Here is a 20,871-nt window from a genome sequence, read left to right as displayed (position 1 = left end):
GCAGCTGCTCAAAGCATGTGCGTGCATAACGACTGCATAGCAACAGCGAGATCACTAATTCAGAGCACACACTTGATTTCGTTCTCAAAGAAGTCGTAACATGTGTACTTGTGCCTGACCATGTGGAGGCCGCCGCCGTCGACACGCACGATCTCTACGCCAGTGAGCACGGCAAACAACGTGTCATCGGCATCAAACGACTTGGCAGCACAGAACTTGCCGGCGCCGAGGCTCACCAGCCCGACAGTCATCAGACCCCAGTCCTCTCCCGTTGGCGTGTTCAAATCTTCAAAGACATGTCGCCGTTCCTCCACGTGCCACGACGTATCGAAGCAGTAGGTGCCGATGTTCTTGCCCAAGTTGGCTCCCCATGACACGTGCTCCCTCCGTTCGGAATTACTTATCATAAAAAAAATTAAAAATGGATGTATTTATAACTAAAATACATTCAGATACATTTATTTTTTGGACGAGTAATTCCGAACGGAGGAAGTAGATGGTGAGCCTTTAAGCTAGGGTTAAAGATGCACTAATAGGTGGACGTTCACCGCATACACGGGGGCGTACTCGATCCTTCCACCTGGAACTATTCTCCCCCTCCTTCCCATCTGATTCTCTCTCTATCCAGCAGCCGTCCGCCGCACCGCACCGCACCGCCTCCTCTCTCCCCGTCCGCCGCCGTCTTCTTCTCCCCTCGTCTCCTCGCACGTCGCGGCCGCTCAGGTTACACACAGGTTCCAATCCCTCTCTTCTCGTCTGCCCTCGAGGATCCGGATCTAGCCCCCTCCTCCTCCTCCTCCCTCTTCTCCGCACAACCAGCGCGGCGGCGGATGTTTGATGAGAGCTATTGCTGACACTTACCATCTTCTTTTCTTTTTTCATCAGGTGCCAAACCCCCCAAATCAGAAGCAGTGAGCCGCCGCCGATGCACGGATGCAGGCAACAGACAATTTCGGGGAACAGACATCGGGGCCTGTTCCTGCAACCAATTTCGAACAAGTATGTATAACCACCAATAAATTTGCCTGGGGAATTATTTGCCTGCATATCGCCGAAAATCTTGGACTGTATGAGCGTGCATCTATTCTAACCACAGGTGGAAATGAACTTTCACGAAATTGGTGCAGGTTGTGATGACCTATCCGGACCGGGCCCTAGAGCCGAGCCACTCGGGAGCAGGGCTGCGCATGGAAAAGGTATCGCTTGAATGCGTCTGCTTTACAGTGTGCATTCCTCCGTTGATGATTTACTATTACAAGAGAAATATGCACTTGTCAGAATCAAATGGCATTGCTCCTCGGCAACATTACTATATTACTACAAGCTCAGCATTTTGCTCTCACGCGTAACACATGTCAGTAAAATTGACGGGGAAGCAAATGGCATTTGCAAGTAACTGATTACGGCATTCTACGCCATTACTATATGTTCCTTCTGTGGTTGAGCTTCTGCTCAGCACATGTAGTTGATAACATTATGGGTTTCTTCTGGTGGTAGAAACCGGGGAGGACCTAGGCTTTGACACCTTTCCCTTAAAATACATCACTACTGTACTGACTATATTTTAGAATGCCCTCATGCCTGGTTTGACTAGGAAATAATTATTTACTTACACAGGAACACGTCGGCAAACAAGCAATCCCGGAAGGAGGTCTCCAGTCGATTGGTGAAATTAATCAGGTATGGAAACCAAGCACAAGTACTGCTCTGTCAAACAAGTGGAATTCAATATGGCATTACATTGTGGCTTAACAGAGATTGTTCTCTTGACTGCAGGGACATGCATCAAATGGTATTGGCACAACTGTGCAAGGACTGTTGGCAGATATGTTGCATAAACAAACCAACTCGGTGGACCCTACAGTGCAGCAAGCTGAAGAACAAGACCAATTACACGATGTCACAGAAGGGCATGAATTGTGTAGCAATGATACAAGCAGTGGAAGCGATGCAGGTAGCAGCTCTGGGAGCGAGTTGGATACTGAACTAGGAAAATGCTTTTACCCTAGTATCGAGGCATTGGAGAATTCAAGACCACCAGAAGTTGGAATGAAATTTCCTACCCTTGAAGATGCAGAACGTTTCTATAGCACACATGCTATGCTAACTGGTTTTGCAGCAAGGAGGGGAACTAATTACAAGAGAAGGAAGTTTCACCTACTATGCAACAGAAGTGGTAGATTAAAGCCAACTCAGGACCTGCAGAGGAAGAGGAAGGTTAATGTTTTGGGCTCACAGTGCCAAGCAAAGGTGATAGTGAAGCTCCATAATGAGCAATGGGAGTTCACAGGAGTTAAGCACGAGCACAACCATCCATTATGTCCATCCCCATCGCTCACGAGTTTCTTTTTGGATCATAAATACTTGTCAAGTGAAGAAAAGTTATTTCTAAGAGTTCTGCAACAAAGTAGGGTAAATCCAAGGAAAGCTATGAATATTTTCCAGAGAATGAGAAGCAACTTTGGAAATGTATCATCATCAAACGAGAAAGATATGAGCAATTCACAGTGTGTAGACCAATGGAGAAAAGAAAATTCAGATGTTGAAACCGCACTGAAGCGCTTCAAAGAACTGGAGCTGCGGAACCTAGGATTTTCCTACACCATGCAAAAAGATGAAGATAACATAGTTAGGAGTCTTTTCTGGACTGATGCAAGGTCGAAAGTAGATTATGAGATTTTTGGAGATTTCATAGCGTTTAGCACTACCTATAGCACTAATAGGCATAATATGCCTTTCACCCCTATCATTGGAGTGAATAATCATGGGCGAATCCTTGTGTTTGGATGTGCCTTGCTACAAGATCAGAAAGCTGAAACCTTCAAATGGATGTTCCAGACTTTCTTGCATGTGATGAGAGGGAAACTGCCAAAAACAATCATAATAGACCAGGATGAAGGTATGGTGAAAGCAATTGCAGAGGTCATGCCACAAGTAAGACACAGGCTTTGCAAGTTCAGCGTGATGCGAAAAGCACAGGAAATCCTAGGGGCCTTCATGGCAGCAAGGGGCAACATGAATGCAGAGCTGCACAGCTTGGTAGACAACTCACTGACAGAAAAGGAATTTGAAGAGGGATGGGCTGTGCTCATTGAGAGATATGATGCAAGTGAAAACGAGTACCTCCGACTCATGTGGAAAACAAGGAAAAACTGGGAGCCTGTTTATTTCCAGGCAGATTTCTACCCATTCGTCGAGTCAGCTGAACATGGTGAGGGGTCAAACTTATTATTCAAAGACAATGTGCTTCCTAAGGACAGAATCGAGAAGTTTATCGAGCAATATGAGAGGATACAAGAGGGCATAGTAAAAACAGAGGAAGAGGACACATTGCAGTCAGCAACTGAACCAGCATACTTCTCCATGCAGCCAATAGAAAAGCATGCAGCGCGTATATACACAAGGCAAATATTTCTGAGAGTACAGAAAGAGCTATACTATTCTACGGCACTCAATGCACATGAGATACAAGCTGGAGCAGCGTATAGACTCGAAAAGGTCTTCGACTACGAGAACCCTGAGTTTGACAGAAACTCTTTTGAAGTGCTAGTTGAACCTGGCACCCACACATTCAAGTGCCAATGCGCAAAGTTTACCAGGGATGGGATTTTATGCTGCCACATATTCAGAGTTTTCACACAGCTTGGAGTCATCGAAATACCAGCGCAGTACATAGTGCCCAGATGGGCCCGTGAATTCAGAGAGGAACGGCTGAAAGAGTACGAGGAGAAATGCTCGAAGAGAACAGAAGACAGAAAGAGATGTGCGATGCTATTGGGTAAAATGGCCGACATCGGCAAGGGGATATGCGCGGACAGTGCGAAAAGCGGCTGCTTCATGCTCGAACTGGACAAGGTTCAAGAGAAGTTGGTGGGTGCCGATGATCAGATCGTATTGTGGAGCAAATGAGAGTTGGCGAGTTTGGTTCAGATGTCTTTATCCTGGGACGAAGTAGAATAGTTAGCATGTTCAGTTTAGCGTATGATAGAGGTAAGATTCCAGGAAAATGTAGGGTAGTCTTGTGTGAGACTTGATAGTGATGAGGATTGGATACCTCTGACCATCCAACATTTTTGCCTGCTATGTGTTTTCTTCTGTTCCTCCTCTTATATGACAGCACATTCTGTCGAGTTCAGGTCGTGTATCCTGATTGTGGCCATTATCGAGGAACTTGATAAAATGGCATTCTTTTCTTTGGCACTTGACTCAGGAGCACACCTTTCCTTTGCTTAGATAAAATGGCACGTGTTTGGCTGGCAATTAGATCAAATGGCACATGTTTGAGTTTTCCCCTGCGTTTTGAGGTCTGGGCCCACACTTGTGTGAAATTGCCCCTCTTGTCAGCAATAGGGCCTACCATAAGGAAGTAAACAAAAAATGTTTCTCTTGATTTGTGTAACAGTGTCCCTCTCCTTCTGAATGCATAATAGCATGGGTGTATTGCTCTGGAAACTTGCTATGGCAGCAGACTTCTCCAGCAAGGCTGCAGTGAAGGTTGCAAAGAAGATCGCTCTGAAGAAGAGGAAAAGAGTCTAAAATGCCATTGTGAAGCTTGGGATGATGACACTTTTGGTCTGAATTTGTGCTTTTCGATGTCATTGTGATGCGGTGGTGTACTTGTGGGAGGAGAGCTCCTATGTGTTTCTGGATGCAGCTAGTGAGATGAGGACCCAAACTTATGGTTGAAATGTAGCTGCTGCCTGTCGATATGGAAAATTCTTTTGGCTGATTGTTTGTTGATGTATGGACGTAAATCAAAATTTTGGCGGCATTTTCGCCAAAATGTTAGACATGTCCTGCACTCGTTTTGTACTACCATTTGAGCACGTGAAATGAAGACATTAATAGCCGCATATCAACCAAGATTTTGTCCACATTTTTTTGTTACATCCATATCATCAAGCAGCAGCTACAGCCAGAATTTTATCAAACAGCTGCAGAGAGGGAGCAGCAAGCCTGGAAGGCGTGTAATTTCAAATGCGGTGATGACTCCAGTATACTATATATTATAGGCCGTTCCCCTGTTGAATTTGTGACGATTCGCATGTTGGTTCATATGTTTGCCCTGTAAACTTGATGCACACAGCTCCAAGATAAAAAAAAAACAAATTCCAAACCCACGACAAGATGCCTTATAACAGTGCCAAAGCACATCTAGCACTGGAAAGACCTGAAAGCCTGTCACCATACAACAATCTCAAGAACACCTTGCAAAAAAGCGTAGAAATGTGCAGATATCTACCCAAATTCAACGACGCCTTACATCCCGGTGATTCGTCGGGAACCAACCGATACGACTCTAGGTAACTTCCGCATGGAAAATGAAAATCGCACCCATATTTACAAGTTTCACCAGGAATTTATCTGTCTGGCATCATCTCATCTGCATTTGTTCATGTCAGCAACACGTTTGCGTGCTAGTAACTGTTAGTATCACCAGATCCTCTTTGGTCCCCAACTGACTGGAAACAGAGTGCTCAGGGAAGTATTCAGCTACCGTCGGCGACATCTTCCAGCCTCTGCCCAACGACATAACGGGCATCCCTGATAGAATCATGGAGTTTGGCGCACAACGCTTTGGCAAGATAGAAGCCGAGGCTGCCCAGCCACACGAAACGGTACACCGACGAGTTCATGGCGATGGAGTACCCGAATCTCGGGAAGACCCCCTTGGCAAGCACATAGGGAACACCCAGAGCAGCGATTAGCTTCGTGACGATAGGCACGCACACATCTTGCAAGAACCACCACATTGGTGTGATCCCTGAATCCCAATCTGCCTTTGCCTGATTAAGCTTTGGGCCCCACCTTTCGTCGATGAAATAGGCTCGCAAGCATCTGGCCCTTGTCCGACGAGCCTTCAAGACAGAAACAAACCCAGAAATTAAATAATTTTCCTATTTTCAGACGATAACCTAATCAATAAAAATGTGAATGTGTTATTTTTGGTATTCCCTTTAGCAGTGGGATTTTCACAACCAGTACAATTTGTGTGCCATGTAGCAATATGCCAAGTTCGGTACATACGTGATAATAATATAGGCTAAGAGGTCAGAAAGTGACAAGTGAAGTTGGACTTGGAACTCACCTGCTTCCCCCAGATTTTCAGAGATAGACACCCCAGGCTCCAATAGTAGGAAAGGCCTACAACTGGAACGTCATCATCAAGCCCAGTGAATGGTGATATTAGTGATAGATCAACCAGCAGCCCGGTCAGGAAAGGAGCGATGACAAGCTGACAGCAGACATAAGTTATTCAGCTATAGCATAGTAGAAAATAAAATACGAAGGAAACCGCCTGAAGTAAATTGCTCACCCATAAGAACACAACCAGATAGCGATTCAGGACTAGAAGGTGTGTTCTCCCAGAAGTCATGTAGGCAAATGAATCTCTAGAGGCGGCAATGACAGTTGATATGGTGCCAAATCCAATAGCCAAAGCAAGCATGTCTAAGAGAAAATATCGACAAGTAAGCCAAAACAAGGTTAAAAAATATTTTCTTGTTTTTAAGCAAGTCCGACAATCCAAATGACCATCTCTGAACAATCATTACCATCGGATTTCAGTCCACCTGCTAGTGGCAGCCGAGTGATGGCATGCCCAATTGAGATTGGAAAAATGAGCACAGCCAAATTGAATATCACAATAGTCAACCATGCAAGCATCAGACTTAGGATTGTAGCAACTGCAACTGATCTCCTGGTACAATGTACAAGAAGGTAAGTATCCACTCAAAAGTTGTGCAAGCAACACCTCTTGGTTTGCAAACACTTCAATGCACTGAATTGTGAAAGTAATAAGTGAGCAGACAAGTACAGCCAACAAACAATGAGATTAGAGAAAAGATCATGCGGAGCGATTGGTAAAGGTCTGGAGATCAGGTATAGAGCATTTGCTGAATAATTGACGAGTACACACTACAAAGTGTCCCATAGGGAAGAATTGACTTGCCCCTAAGAACAGGATATTTACTTCCCTAACAAACCATATCCTTATCTTCCTATTTAAACCTATTTCTTTCCTAACGAAATGTATCTATTTCCACAGACCTAACTAGAATACTTACCATCATTGACTTAATTATTCATATTTTAATAGTTAATTGCTGCCACAAGGTGCTTTGCCATCACAGTTTCTTTTGACACTTCAGAACAAGATTGTTAGAGTACAACGATCCAACAATGCTTATTTCTCACAGAGCCTTATTCACCTGATCCATAGTGCTAATATGGAAGTCATGTCAGACGCAAAACCTTCTTTGGAGCTGTTTGATATATATGTGATCAGCATGGTATGATTAATACATTAAAAAACACAAAGACTATCTTAAGCATCATGTGTCAAATGGCAAGGTGTCATCGCTTAATAATTACCACTATGCAGAGCACATCACATTCACCGGAATAGGTAAAATGAGCAAAGAAAACATATTTCAGAAGCCCAGAACTGCTTCCTATCCACCAACACGCAAGTTTGTAAATAAGCAGTGAACAATGAAATCATAAGAAGGTAAGAAATAGATAACATTAAAAAATGGAACTAGATGCGGCAAGCGAAAAATGATGTGCAGTGTGCAATTCCATAAATGAACAAAACTACAGGGGTTTACCTTCCATCCTTAGCTTCACTGATCCTATCATACTGGTCTTCTGGTGCGACACTACTCCCAATATCATCATGTCCAGATGCACCAACGGGCCAGATACTCAACGAATCTGACAAGCCTAGAGCATGTCCAGTAGTGACAAAGGAATACCGGGTTACCTTCTTCACTAACCACTCAAGGTATACAAGTGTCTTAGTGTTATCAATGAGAAACGTCAGAAGAAGAGCATGAGAAACCGAATCGACATAGTTTCGTGGCACTTGCCAAAATGATATGCCCTTTGCACCACAATTGAAGTAGCTGCCAATCACAGACAGTAAAACAAAGTGTTAGTCTTCAAAATCAGGCAAATACACCAGATAACATAAATTTAGAATACTTACGTGATATGAAATGGGAACAACTCCGGCACCAATAGCCCGCCAATTTGAATAGGAACAACAATGACCAAAACCATAGAGATAATTCCAACAAAAAGAATATGAAGCTTCTTGAGATAAAATTTGTAGAATGGTTCGTGAGCTTCATAGTGGACAAAGGGAATGGCAATTCCTGGCCTCAGTACCTATTGACAACAAAATCAGCACCCATTATACCCTGAACTGTATACTGGACATACTATTGACAATTCCTGGTCACGGATATAACATGGTACATACCTTATCAATAAGTCTGAAGAATCTAAGGCCGAGGTGCCAAAACATGCATCCAAAATACCAATGAAGAACAGTTGAAGCAAAAGATGAAGCAAGCATAAGCTTGAACCTCTGAGACATTGTTGCACCAAACATTTCTGAAGTGCAGATATCAAGCGCCCAGCCAAAGAACACTGGGTGTAATATTTTTGCGCTCAGCAGATTAAGACAGAAATTGGCAGCAGGAATAGAGCGTACGACCCCTCTGAGAAATATACCAGGCAGCCTTAAAATAAATACTGCGCTTTGAGCAACAATCGAGGCGACAGAGGGGATAGAACCTACGACCCCTCTGAGAATTATACCAGGCAGCCTTAAAATGAAAACTGCAGTTTGAGCAACAATCGAGGCGACAGAGGGGCGGAGGGACAGCAGATAGTGCACTTGAGCAAAGGACCTGGCAAGTGCGAAGAGCCATGCCCCGAGGGTGATGAGGTACATGACAAGTGCTGGGACGAGGCAGATAAGGAGGAGCAACAGATCCATGAGTTTGTGGGAGAAACCCGCCATGAACTCAGAAACAGGCAGCCTCACAGGGGCGTCTGCAGCGTACACAGGTCGGATGGAGATGTCGTTGTTGCACAGCTGAAATGATACCATCAAACACATCAACATCACAAAGAAATCACATCAAAATGAACACGAAGATGAATTAATCGCAATCCCAACAAGAATATGACAAGAACTTGTTACATTGCAAAAGGGGGACATTTTCAGTGAGGAATCATGGCAATGGCAATGGCAATTGACAAGGGTCAGCACACAGAATCTCAAAGGGGGACATTTTCAGTAGTTGGGGTTGAAACTAGTAGTGCAAAGCGTGGGTCACTCACAGGCACACAGCAACATGATGAAGGGGATCATTGGTAGAGGATATGATGCTGACAACATATTTACACCACAACAGTATGGCAATGGCGCATCTCACATTGCAAAAGGGGACATTTTTGGTGAGGAATCATCATGGCAAAACATTTACCAAGCACGCACGCACGCAGCATCATATCACCTAGACATCTAGTGGCACACGGGACTGAAACTAGCAGCGAACGGGATGAGCCTGAACGGAGTAAAGCACGCGCAACCACAGCAACAGCACGAACTTGGCAACCATTCAGAGCGGGCACGGACGCCGAGAGAGGGAGAAACCCTAGGCGGGCGAGGGGAGATGACTGGGAGCGATACCTCGCATCGGGGTCGCTGGCGGGTGGCGAGCCAGCGGAGCTGGCAGTCGTCGTGGACGAACCTGATGCTGCCGCGGCAGGCGCAGGGGTGGCGCAGGGGGCGGCCCGCCTCGGCCGGGAGGCGGCAGATGCGGCATTGCGCCTCCTCCTCCCCGTCTTCGTCTCCGGGGCCGTCCGCCGCGGGGAGCGCCGTCTCCGGCGGAGAGGCGCCGGCGGCCATTGGCTGGCTTGGCACCCGCGAAGGAAGCTTTTTCCGTCGCCTCGAGCACGGCGACAGAGGCAGTGGGGGTTTAGGCGAGTTATATGGAGATACTATACTTCGGGCAGTGGTAACGAATCAGTATCACTATTTAATTTTTTTTCATGTCAGTACCATGTTTGAGGCTAAATGTTGTAAGAGAGTCTCAACATCATATTGATGATGTATCTGACCGTTGAGGCCCATCTATCAGGGGCTGGTTGGCATGTTATTTTATGAAAAAAAACTTGCTTTCTATTTAATCACGCATATGTCCTTGTCCGGCAAAAAAGGTCTTTTGTTCATGTAGGATACTGGCGCCTTATAACAACAATTAGTTGTTAAACGGGCTGCATGCCTTTTTACACTGCCAGGTTTTAAAAAGAGGCAAGAACACTAGAGATCTAGAAACTTGCATTGGATGTAATGGTTTAGTCCATAAACTTGTAAAAGGTGATTAACTAGTCCACAAATTTGCAAACTATGTGATGGTTTAGTCCATAAACTTGCAAAAGGTGATTAACTAGTCCACAAACTTGCAAACTATGTGATGGTTTAGTCCATAGCCAATCAGAGACGGACAATTGGCGCCCAGTTGGCTGTTGCGTGGCACACCTGGTTGGACCGACTCTTTTGCGAAACCCCCCTAAATGTTTCTGGAAATGATGCCCGCAGTCCCTATTTGGCCCTTCCTTGGTTATTTTATATTGTGGCCCCTCCTCCCACCTGGTCGGGAAATCACTTCGCCTCAGTTGCGGGAGCCGCAGGAGTGGCGACGGCACCTGTTCCCCTGACGTCAGCGACGGCAGCGACGTCGCCGGCCATCGCGGCGGCCATGGAGCCACCAGAATCCGCCGGCTTCATCCGCGAACCGGGCACATTTCCGCCGGATTATGGTAAGTCCCTCCCTCTTGCACCTCTTCTTTCCATCTGCTTTTTTGGCACTCATCGTGGTTGGTCGCCGGGATTGATCGGCACTATTACTCGTCGGGGTTGGTTGCCGGGGTAGATTAGAAGGTTGCTGCGGAGTGGGGTTGGAGGTTCGGTTCGGTTGCTAGGGTTTATGTTGTTGGAGCAGAGGAAAGTAGGGGTTTAGGGCTCTAAAGTTGATGTTTTCTATCATCAAGTTCAGTTATTTTGCTAGGAAAGATGTGGTATTAGGCCTGTACTGGTTGTAATGTTGAAGTTGATCCCAAACATGTTGATTCTGAAGATTGTGCCATAAAGTTGGGGTTTTGGGCCATAAAGTTGGGGTTTTGGGCCATAAAGTTGGGGTTTTGGGGTAGGATAGATGAAAATGTGTGGTTTTTGGGTAGGATAGATGAAAATGTGTGGTTTTTGGGTAGGAGAGATGAAAATGTGTGATTTTGGGGTAGGGTAGGTTTGGAATCTTTGTAGTTGATGTTACTATTCTAGATATTGTAGTGCTTTGAAAGTCTGAATAATGTTGACACTTCTGAATATTTTCATTGTCTGAATATTGCTGATCATGCTCTGAATTTGTTGTGCAGTGTGTGATGAAGCAATGGGCATACTTGTGGAATCTACATTCTTCACTTTGCAAATTGAGCATAATGACATTTTTTGTGGACCAAGTAGCAATCTGGAGTATGCAAGTGCTAGTGTGGAGATCCTGGACTATTGCTCTGTTGCTAATTTCTCATATTCATTTATTGAGAAGCATCTGCAATGGTTGAGCTATCCTGTGTGGGAGCACCACATCTATTGGTGTAGGCATGGGTGCCTATTGTCAGAAGGGCTGGTGCCAATTAGAGGAGATGCTGATGTCCAGTACATGATCACAGCAAGTGCAGTCCATAAGGTGCTGGAGATATTGATTGACCATTCAGACTTTATTTAGATTTGCAGGCATGATGTCATATATACAATGCCCAGCTCAGTGTCTAGATCATTGGTTGAAATACCTCTCTCAGAGCCAGCAACTAGTGGAAGTCAGCACATGGAAGTTTCAGTTCAAGCAGCCGGCACATCAAGTGCAAACATGCAAATTGCAGTTTCAAAGCAAGCAGAGACAGTAGGAGAATTGACAGATTCAGACTTTAGTGATGGTGACTTCAACATTGATGAGGGAGATGATGATCTATTTGATGAATACATTGATTTTGGTGTGGACGAAGAGGAGCAAGAAGAGATAGATGATGAGCCTGAATATGCACTTGAGGATGATGACCTTGATTTGTCAAGAGAAGAAGAAGATAACCTAAAATACAAGTTCAGTGCTTTCAATGCAAAGGTGGACATGAACTCTCCTATATTCAGAGTAGGCATGGTCTTTGCAGATGTCAAGCAACTGAGGCAAGCTCTGAATGCATATTCAATAAGGAATAGAGTTGAGATCAAGAAGATAAAGAATGAAAAAACCAGATTGGAGGCAGTGTGCAAGCCTGGTTGTCCATGGCTTCTTAAAGCTGGATTGGATAATAGAACATGAGACTTTGTGATAAAGATTTATGTTGTAGTCCACAAGTGTCAGAAGGCATGGGAGTTGAAAGCACTGACAACCAATTTCCTTACAAAGTTTTTCATTGATGAATTCAGGGATGACCAAAAGATGGGCCATGGCACATTTTCAAGGAAGGTTACAAAGGAGCTTCACATTACTGTCAACAGATGGAAGTTAGCTAGGGCTAGGAAACAAGCTCTGAAGATAATTCATGGGGATGATGATGAACAGTTTAGTAAGTTGTGGGACTATGGTCAGGAACCGAGGACATGTAACCCTGGCTCCACATTTCTTGTGTCTACTCATGTTGTGACAAATGAACAGTACCCAATGGGCAGAAAATGTTTGAAATCAGTGTATTGGTCTTATGATGCTTGCAAAAGAGGTTGGCTTCAGGGATGCATGCCTATTATATTTGTTGATGATTGTCATATGAAGACAAAGTACAAAGGGGTGTTGCTGACTGCTGTTGGCATAGATCCTAATGACTGCATATTCCCTCTGGCCATGAGTTGGGTTGAAGTTGAGTGTACTTGTGCTTGGGAATGGTTTTTGACCACTCTTAGAGATGATCTTAATATCATAAACACTTCACCTTTCACAATCATGAGTGACAAGCAGAAGGGATTAATAAATGCAATGTAAAAGTGTGGCCAGATGCAGAACACATGTTTTGTGTGAGGCACATTTATCAAAACTTCCATGAGAAGCACAAAGGAAAAGTGCCGAAACAAGACTTATGGGCCATAGCAAGATCTACTAACAAGCAGAAGTGGAGAGCAAATTGTCAGAAGATGGATGAACATAGTGCTGCAGCTTTTAATTGGACTGACAGATTAAATCCAAAGACATGGATGAAAGCATTCTTCAGTGAGTTTCCCAAATGTGACATAGTCTTGAACAACAATTCTGAAGTTTTCAACAATTACATCTTGGATGCTAGGGAGATGGCAGTGCTTTCAATGTTGGAAAATATTTTCTATAAGCTTATGCACAGAATGCAGAGCAAACAAAGAGAAGCAATTGAAAAATGGACAGGACATAGAATCTGTCCCAAGATTCTCAAAAAGCTTGAAAAACATATTGAATATGCAGCTAACTGTCATGTTGCTGGTGCTGGACAGGAATTGTTCAAGGTACAGTTAGGTCCTAATAGCTACAATGTGGACCTTGCCTTTTTTAGGTGTGACTGTGGTAGATGGCAGCTGTCAAGAATACCTTGTAGTCATGGAGTTGCATGTATGAGATAAGAGAGGATCCAGAGGAAATGGTCCATGAGTGCTACTCTGTCCAAACATATTTGAAAGCCTATGGATACAATCTGATGCCTCTTAGAGACCCTGAAATATGGGAGAAGATGGATGGGGATAAAGTGTATCCACATATCTTCACTAAACAACTAGGAAGGCCCACAAAAAATAGGAAAAGGACACCAGAGGAAAAGATGAAAGGTGGTGTTAGAGTGCTAAACAAAAATGGAGTGACAATGCACTGATCCATATGTGGCAGACCTGATCACAACAGGAAGGGGCACTACAAGTACCAAGAAGCTCAAACGGGACCTAGATATCCAATAGAAGATGAGGACTATGATGATCCAACATTTGTAGAAGTACATAACTTATTTCTTGAATTTTACATAAATCTTTCTGAACTTCTTTGCTCATCTCATAACTCATCTCACAAGGCTTATTTCTTGCATTTATTTGTTGTGCAGAACATTTTTCCTCACTTGGCAAACCCTAGCATGGATCCAAGCCAGTGCCAGACAACATGGTTTCAAGCATGGCCAGGAGGGAGAGATCTCACAGGGCTCCACAAAGGTTCCATGGCCCCCTACCAGAACAATCAACATTTGTTGCAGCAGCAGCTGCTGCAATTCCCCAGCCAACAGTCACAACATAGATGAACATTGGGAGAACTGAAAGAGGAGAAGGCTCACAACCTGCTAGCAGAGGAAAAAGAAAAAATGCAGCAGATGGCACAACTTCAGGTGCAGGGAGGGGCAGAGGAAGAAATGCATCTGTCACATCTTCAGGTGCAGGGATGGGCAGAGGAAGAAATGCAGTAGATGGCACAACTTCAGGTGCAGGGAGGGGCAGAGGAAGAAATGCAGCAACTGGCACAACTTTAGGTGCAGGGAGGGGCAGAGGAAGAAATGCAACAGCTGGAGGATCTTCAAGTGCAAGGAGGGGTAGAGGAATAAATGAAGCAGCTGGAGGATCTTCAAGTGCAGGGAGGGGCAGAGGAATCAATGCAGCATCTTCAGTTGCAAGAACATCTTCAGATCAAGCAGGGAGGGGCTTCTTATGGTTGTTGTGTGGAGATGACAGACCTATGGTGATTCCAGATCTGAATGCAACACCTGATGCATGAATTGTGTCATGTTACATTTGTTGTTGCAAGTTCAGTGATGAACTATATCTTGGTATTAGTTCATGGGTGAACTTTTTAGGGGAATAAACTTGTAACTTGTTGATTTTGCTGAATTTTGCACCTGAGGCATCTTCTATCTTGTAACTGAATTTTGTCATGTGCATTTGTTGAATGTTTGCATCTCCACTTTACTGAATGTACTGAATTTTGTCATGTGTACTAACTGAACTAACTGAATTTTAATGAACTAACCGAATATGCTGATGAAGCACATTTACTCCATTTTACTGAACTAACTGAATTTGGGTGAACTGAATATGCTGAACTCCATTTATTGTGTGTGCTGGAGACGCCCAAAATTAAAAAAAAAAGAAAAAGAAAAAATGTTTGGCCTGGGTCTCAAACCCAGGACCTGTGGTTAGAGAAATAGGGTGCAATGCCAATGCGGTAAGAGTAGGAGCTTGTTAGTTGTAGATGTAAAAAGTTACTTGTACTCTTCATAGAGACGCCAACTCCCACTCGCCCACTCCACTCTGGACGGTTCGCGTTCTCACCCACCGCATCAATAAAACGACGCCCACCCACCGCGCCACCCACAACTCCCCACCCATCGTCCGCGTCGCCTCCACTCCCCACTCCACTCCCAACTCACCACCGCCGGCCACCGCCGCCATGGCGAACATTGAGGGCTGGAAGCTCGCATTGGAGGATCTGTACGGCAACGACCATTCGTTCCGCGTGCAGATTAGAGAGGTGTGCACCTGCTTCCCGACCCCGAAGATGATGCTCACACTACAAAAAAAAGACACATCCATGACATTTTGGGCCAAACGAATTTTTTTTCTGTCATACTTGTGACACTTCTATGACGACAATTGTGACAAAACCCGGTATCATCATAGATGTGGTGGGATCCTACTTCTATGACAAAAAATCATGAAAGAAAATGGGTTTTTCATCCTGGGTGGGCCGGAGACGTAGCTGCATGACATTCTTTGGGCCGTCCATGACGGAAAAAACCATGGTAGAAGCGAGGGCGAGGAAAATATCGGGGTGTTCCCGGTTACGGTGGGTGGCCGGGGCCGAGCGATGCATGGAGGTTTGCGTGTTTCTCTCATACACGCACGTGGGTGCGAGGCGTTGCAAGGCTCTAACTGAACCCGAACGAGGCATTCGCCTACTGAACCCGAGCGATTGCACTGCAGGCTACGCGTTACTGAACCCGAGCAATCGATCGATGGCTGTTAACTGAACCAGCGATTCCTTCGCTACTGCTACTAACTAAAGCCGATCGATGATGCCTCTGGATGAACAGTGAGCGTTGCAGGGGGGTTTGGATGAACAGTTCCCGGTGGGGGTGGATGAACAGGACCCTGTGGTGCTGCCTCTGGATGAACATGGCCCCGATCGATTGAGCCGCTTGGGGCTGGATGAACAGGACCCCGTGGAGGGATGGATGAACAGGACGACCTCGTGGAGGGTTGGATGAACAGTACATGGTGGAGGGGTGGATGAACAGTAGCCCGTGGAGGGGTGGTTAAACAGGAGCCCGTGGAGAGGGGTGGTTGAACAGTAGCAGGTGGAGTAGAGCGCGGTGGAGGCTGGATGAACAGGAGCCCATGGATGAACAGTCGCAGGTGGAGGCTGGAGGAGGTCGACGGTGGATGAATAGTACCCCTGTGGAGGCTGGAGGAGGTCGATGGTGGAGATGAACAGTATCCCGTGGAGTCCCATTTTGCGGTACGCCACACCCTCCCGATGAACAGGACCCCCGTTTCGACTGTAGCGCTCCAACACAAGTCCGTTTCCTCCGTTTTGCGGTACGCCACACCCCTCCCGATCAACAGGACCCCGTTTCGACCGTAGAAGGTCCAACACAAGTCCGTTTCCTCCGTTTTGCGGTATGCCAGACCCCTCCCGATGAACAGGGTCCCATTTCGAACGTGGCCGGTCGAACAGAAGGCTGTTTCCTCCATTGTGCGGTACGCCAGGCCTCGTTTCCATCGGCTATTCCGTCCAAGCCGGTTGGCTCCCACGCGTTTCGTTGCCTCCCGATGAACACGACACATTCCGTTGCCTCCCCATGAACACGACGACGATGTTGTTTCTCTGTTCCGACCCAGTCATGTACACGAGCCCTGGCCATACGTATGCGCGAGTAGGCGTTGGAGACCCCGCCCGTATATACGTACGTGGCCGTATTTTCTTTCTTGCACACTGGCCGTTGTACGTACGTGTACATGCTACGTGTGCGCCTCTACTACGACACGTGTGCGCCTCTACATCAACCAGTATGTACGTACACGTTCGCGACCAGAATGACAACGCTACATACGCTTTGACTAGGTGGGTCCCGACTATCAGGCACTTCCTTGCGTGCGAAGATGTAGCTGGTGGGTCCCAGCAGTCAGGGGAGCGAATCGTTTTTTTTGCATGGACGCACTTCCTTGCGTGCGAAGATGTAGCTGGTGGGTCCCAGCAGTCAGGGGGAAACATTTTTTTTCGTGAAATACGATGGCCCGTCCGGTGGGTCCCTGCTGTCAGGTGGAGGAATAATTATTTTGCGCGTAATAAGGAGGCACTTCCTTGTAGCCGACGTGGACCCAGTTGTCCGCCTATCCACGTACAGTACTCTTCCGATGGAAGTCATTCCTTGACCATGTTGACCACGCCGCGCCGAGAGCACCAGGGCGGTGGACGACGACAATGCCTAGGAAGGGGATGACGCGGAGCCGGGGAAGACGCGGCAGTGGAAGCCCGCGTGGAGAGGAGTACGAGGGTTCACTGGTTCGGCTGCGGTGTGAGGCTGCCATCGCCGCAGGGCCTGGCCAGTGGTGGAAATAGTAGGGGCGATGAGGCCTCCGTGGAAGCACAGCCGACCACGAGAGGCAGGAGCATGTGACACGACCGACGCTGCTTTGGGCGGCTGGAGCAAGAAGACCAGAGGTTGAAGAAGCACTATGGCCGTTGGATGGACATCGTATGGTCATCGGAGCTAGAATCGTTCATATTGACTAAGTTGACAAAGCCCTCCGCCCCCATCAACTTATTAGGCCCACAAGTCAGCCTCCCACCAAGGTGAGTCCCAGCTAGCAGGGGGAGTATTCATTTTTTTGTGTGTAAAAATGAGGCACTTCCGGTGGGTCTGAGCTGACAGCGGGGGGAACATTTTTTTCGTGAAATACGGTGGCTCGTCCGATGGGTCCTAGCAGTCAAGGGGGAAACCTTTTTTTTTCGCGAAATATGGTGGCCCATCCGGTGGGTCCTTGCTATCAGGTGGAGGAATAATTATTTTCCGCGTAATAAGGAGGCACTTCCTTGCAGCTGTCGTGGACCCAGCTGTCAGCCTATCCATGTACAGTACTCTTCCGATGGAAGTTGGTCGTTGACCACATTGACCACGCCGCGCTGAGAGCACCATGGCGATGGACGACAGCGAGGCCTAGGAAGGGGACAACGCAGAGCCGGGGAAGATGCGGCAGTGGATGCCCACGCGGAGAGGAGTACAAGGGTTCACTAGTTAGGCTGCGGTGTGAGGCTGCCGTCATCGCAGAATAACGGGGGGTGTGGGTGAGTGGAGGGATGGCCTTGCCAGCGGTGGGAGTAGTATGGGGGCGGTGACGCCTCCGCGGCAGCACAACCGGCCACGGGAGGCAGGAGAAGGCGGCATGACCGACACTGCTTTGGGAGGCTGGAGCAAGAAGACCAGAGGTTGAAGAAGCACTACCGCCGTTGGATGGACATCGTACGGTCACTGGAGCTAGAATCGTGCATATTGACTAAGTTGACAAAGCCCTCCGTCCCCGTCAACTTAGTAGGCCCACTATACTGGGTCCCAGCTAGTAGTGGGAGTATTCATTTTTTTGTGCGTAATAAGGAGGCACTTCCTTGCGTGCGAAGATATAGCTGGTGGGTCCGAGCTATCAGCGGCGGTAACATTTTTTCGCGAAATATAGAGGCCCTTTCGGTGGGTCCCAGATGTCAGGTGGAGGAATCATTACTTTGCGCGTAATAAGGAGGCATTTCCTTGTGTGCGGTCGTGGACCTAGCTGCCAGCCTCTCCACGTATAGTCCACTTCAGATGCATGTCGGTCATTGACCACGTTGACCATGTCGCACCGAGAGCACCAGGGCGGTGGACGATGGCGAGGCCTAGGAAGGGAACGACACGGAGCCAGGGAAGACTAGCAGTTGTTTCCCACGCGGAGGGGAGTACTACTGTATGAGAGTTTACTGGTTCGTCTGTCGTCACCAGAGAATAACAACAGGTGTGGGTGAGTAGAGGGATGGCTAGGCCAGTGATGGGAGTACGGTGGGGCGGTGAGGCCTGCGCGGCAGCACAACCAACCGTGGGGAGGAGGGAATAGGCAGTCCCGCCGACGCTTGTTTGAGCGGCTGGAGCAGGAAGAGCAGAGATTGAATAAGCACGACGGCCGTTGGATGGACATCCAACAGTCACTGCTTGTGCGTCAACCTTTTTTTAGGAAAGCCTCAAATATATGGAAAACAACATACAACCCATCTGCCATTATTTCTAATAATTTACAGCACATTTGCTAATTCTTAAGGTTTTTTGAGCCCATATTCTTTTTGTTAGCATTACCATCCATATTGTGGCCACGGTTAAAAAATTATACGAAATTTTGCATATTTCGGTGCGGTCCGAACTGTTTTTAATCCCGAAATTTTGAGTCACATTCAAACTGATTTTAAAAATAAATGTATATCAATATAAAATCCAATAAATTGTCCACACATAAAAATCAATGCAATTTAAAATCTCGAAATGGAAAAAAGAAATTTGAAACTAATTGTCGGTTTGCTATGTTTTAAAAATGTACAGCCCATTTCTCATTACTGATAGGCCATTTTCTCGGCCAGCCGAATGAAGCTCTTCTTGTCTTGAAAGATTTGCAGCCCAACAGGCCTGACAAAGCGACTTACTTGACAAATCACAAAAGAACTGCGCTAGCCATTTTCAGAAAGAAAAAAAACTACTGGGCTAGTCTGTGGTAAACATAAAAGAAAAGGCTGTCTAGACAGGCCAGAGTGCCCAGCATAGCCCAGTTGACAACCTGCTTTCGTCTCAAAAACAAATTAGATAAATGCCACTCCAATTATGGTGATTCATAAAAATTCCACTGCAATTTCCAAACTTTGAAAAATGCCACTGCAATTTTTGCAAACCTTGAAAAACGCCACTGCAATTTACAAACTTTGAAAAACGCCCTCCAGACTTCGAAAAATGCCTCTAGAAATGGCATGAAATGGCATTTTTCAAAGTTTGGAAATTGCAGTGGAATTTCTCGGAAACACCAGATTTGGAGTGGCATTTATCAAATTATCCCAAAACAAAAATAACTGGGCGAGCTGCTGGGTCCCTGGTATTAGCGGCTCGTTGTGCAATTCTCTCGTTTATTGACTACGTTGACAATGACATGGGACCTAGATGTCAGAAATCCACTAGGAGGAGCCATTTTTTTATTGGCTTGAAATAAGGAGGCACTTGCTTGAGTACTGCCATGACCTTGGGGGGTCCCAGCTATCATCCTGTCCACGTACAATCATCTCCTGATTGTGTACGCGTCAACTTGGTAGGCCCACAAGTCAGCCTCTAAACTCGTGGAGGACAAATACAACCCACTTAAAAAAATAACAGCCCATTCCATATGTTCAAATGGAAAGTTGAACATTCAGAGCAAAGTAACATGTCTGATCCACATATAGAGTATTGAACTTCCACGTTGACAACCATCATAGCCAAGTTAACTATCTACTCCCACTAATACTCTAGCATACAAGTACTAACTTACTCTTAGCTAACTAGACGATGCCGGCCGCCATCTGCGGTACACGTTAAACGCCGGCACCGGCATCCTCCGCCTTGCCTCGGACTTGCCAGAGGTGCGATAGGGCGCGCTGCTCACGCGCGTTGGCCCTTTCCATGCCGGCGTGGTCCACCGAAGCTTCGACTTCTAAGTGGGAAACCCACTTGACTAGCTGGTAGTAAAAATCGGCGTCGCGAACGCGTGTGTGCCCGACAGCCTCCAAGGCTATTTGCCGGGCGCCGGCCTCCATGTAGTCGGCCCAGTTGCGGGTGCTCTGCTCGCGACTCAAAGCGTCGGTGCGCTGCTGCTCCATGTCTCGCTGGCGGCGCAAATCGGCGATACGCTGCTCCTCCGCCAGGCGGTCGCGCTCCAACAACTCCTGCTCCTCCGCCAGGTGGTCAAGCTCCAACAATACCTCGGTCTCTGCATTGCCATCTAAAGACCGATAGAATGCCTCCTCCCCCCGTCTGCCTTCCGGT

The 20,871-nt window shown here is 46.6% G+C and overlaps 2 protein-coding genes across 3 annotated transcripts; one reads left to right on the top strand and one right to left on the bottom strand.

Annotated features, from left to right (window-relative positions):
- Positions 1-556: 556 nt before the first annotated feature.
- On the top strand, positions 557-4,202 carry LOC123139455 (protein FAR1-RELATED SEQUENCE 9). 2 transcript variants are annotated; one of them, XM_044559263.1, is made up of 5 exons: positions 557-723; positions 886-999; positions 1,128-1,196; positions 1,618-1,680; positions 1,777-4,202. In XM_044559263.1, the coding sequence occupies exons 2-5, from the start codon at positions 934-936 to the stop codon at positions 3,907-3,909; spliced, it is 2,331 nt and encodes a 776-aa protein (XP_044415198.1). In that variant the 5' UTR covers positions 557-723; positions 886-933; the 3' UTR covers positions 3,910-4,202. The 2 variants fall into 2 exon arrangements, with proteins under 2 accessions (XP_044415198.1, XP_044415195.1); XM_044559260.1 differs by having other exon boundaries at positions 567-734.
- Positions 4,203-4,972: 770 nt separating this feature from the next.
- LOC123139473 (probable E3 ubiquitin ligase SUD1) lies at positions 4,973-9,791 on the bottom strand. Its single transcript, XM_044559271.1, has 8 exons — positions 9,488-9,791; positions 8,267-8,887; positions 7,991-8,172; positions 7,611-7,907; positions 6,555-6,700; positions 6,317-6,450; positions 6,089-6,235; positions 4,973-5,858 (listed from the first exon to the last, which is right to left on the bottom strand). The coding sequence occupies exons 1-8, from the start codon at positions 9,704-9,706 to the stop codon at positions 5,490-5,492; spliced, it is 2,115 nt and encodes a 704-aa protein (XP_044415206.1). The 5' UTR covers positions 9,707-9,791; the 3' UTR covers positions 4,973-5,489.
- Positions 9,792-20,871: the final 11,080 nt, after the last annotated feature.

This window comes from Triticum aestivum, chromosome 1B (assembly GCF_018294505.1).
Source record: "Triticum aestivum cultivar Chinese Spring chromosome 1B, IWGSC CS RefSeq v2.1, whole genome shotgun sequence".
NCBI lineage: Eukaryota > Viridiplantae > Streptophyta > Magnoliopsida > Poales > Poaceae > Triticum > Triticum aestivum.
Note: the sequence above shows the minus strand (reverse complement) of the source record. Positions and strands in the feature narration are given on the sequence as shown.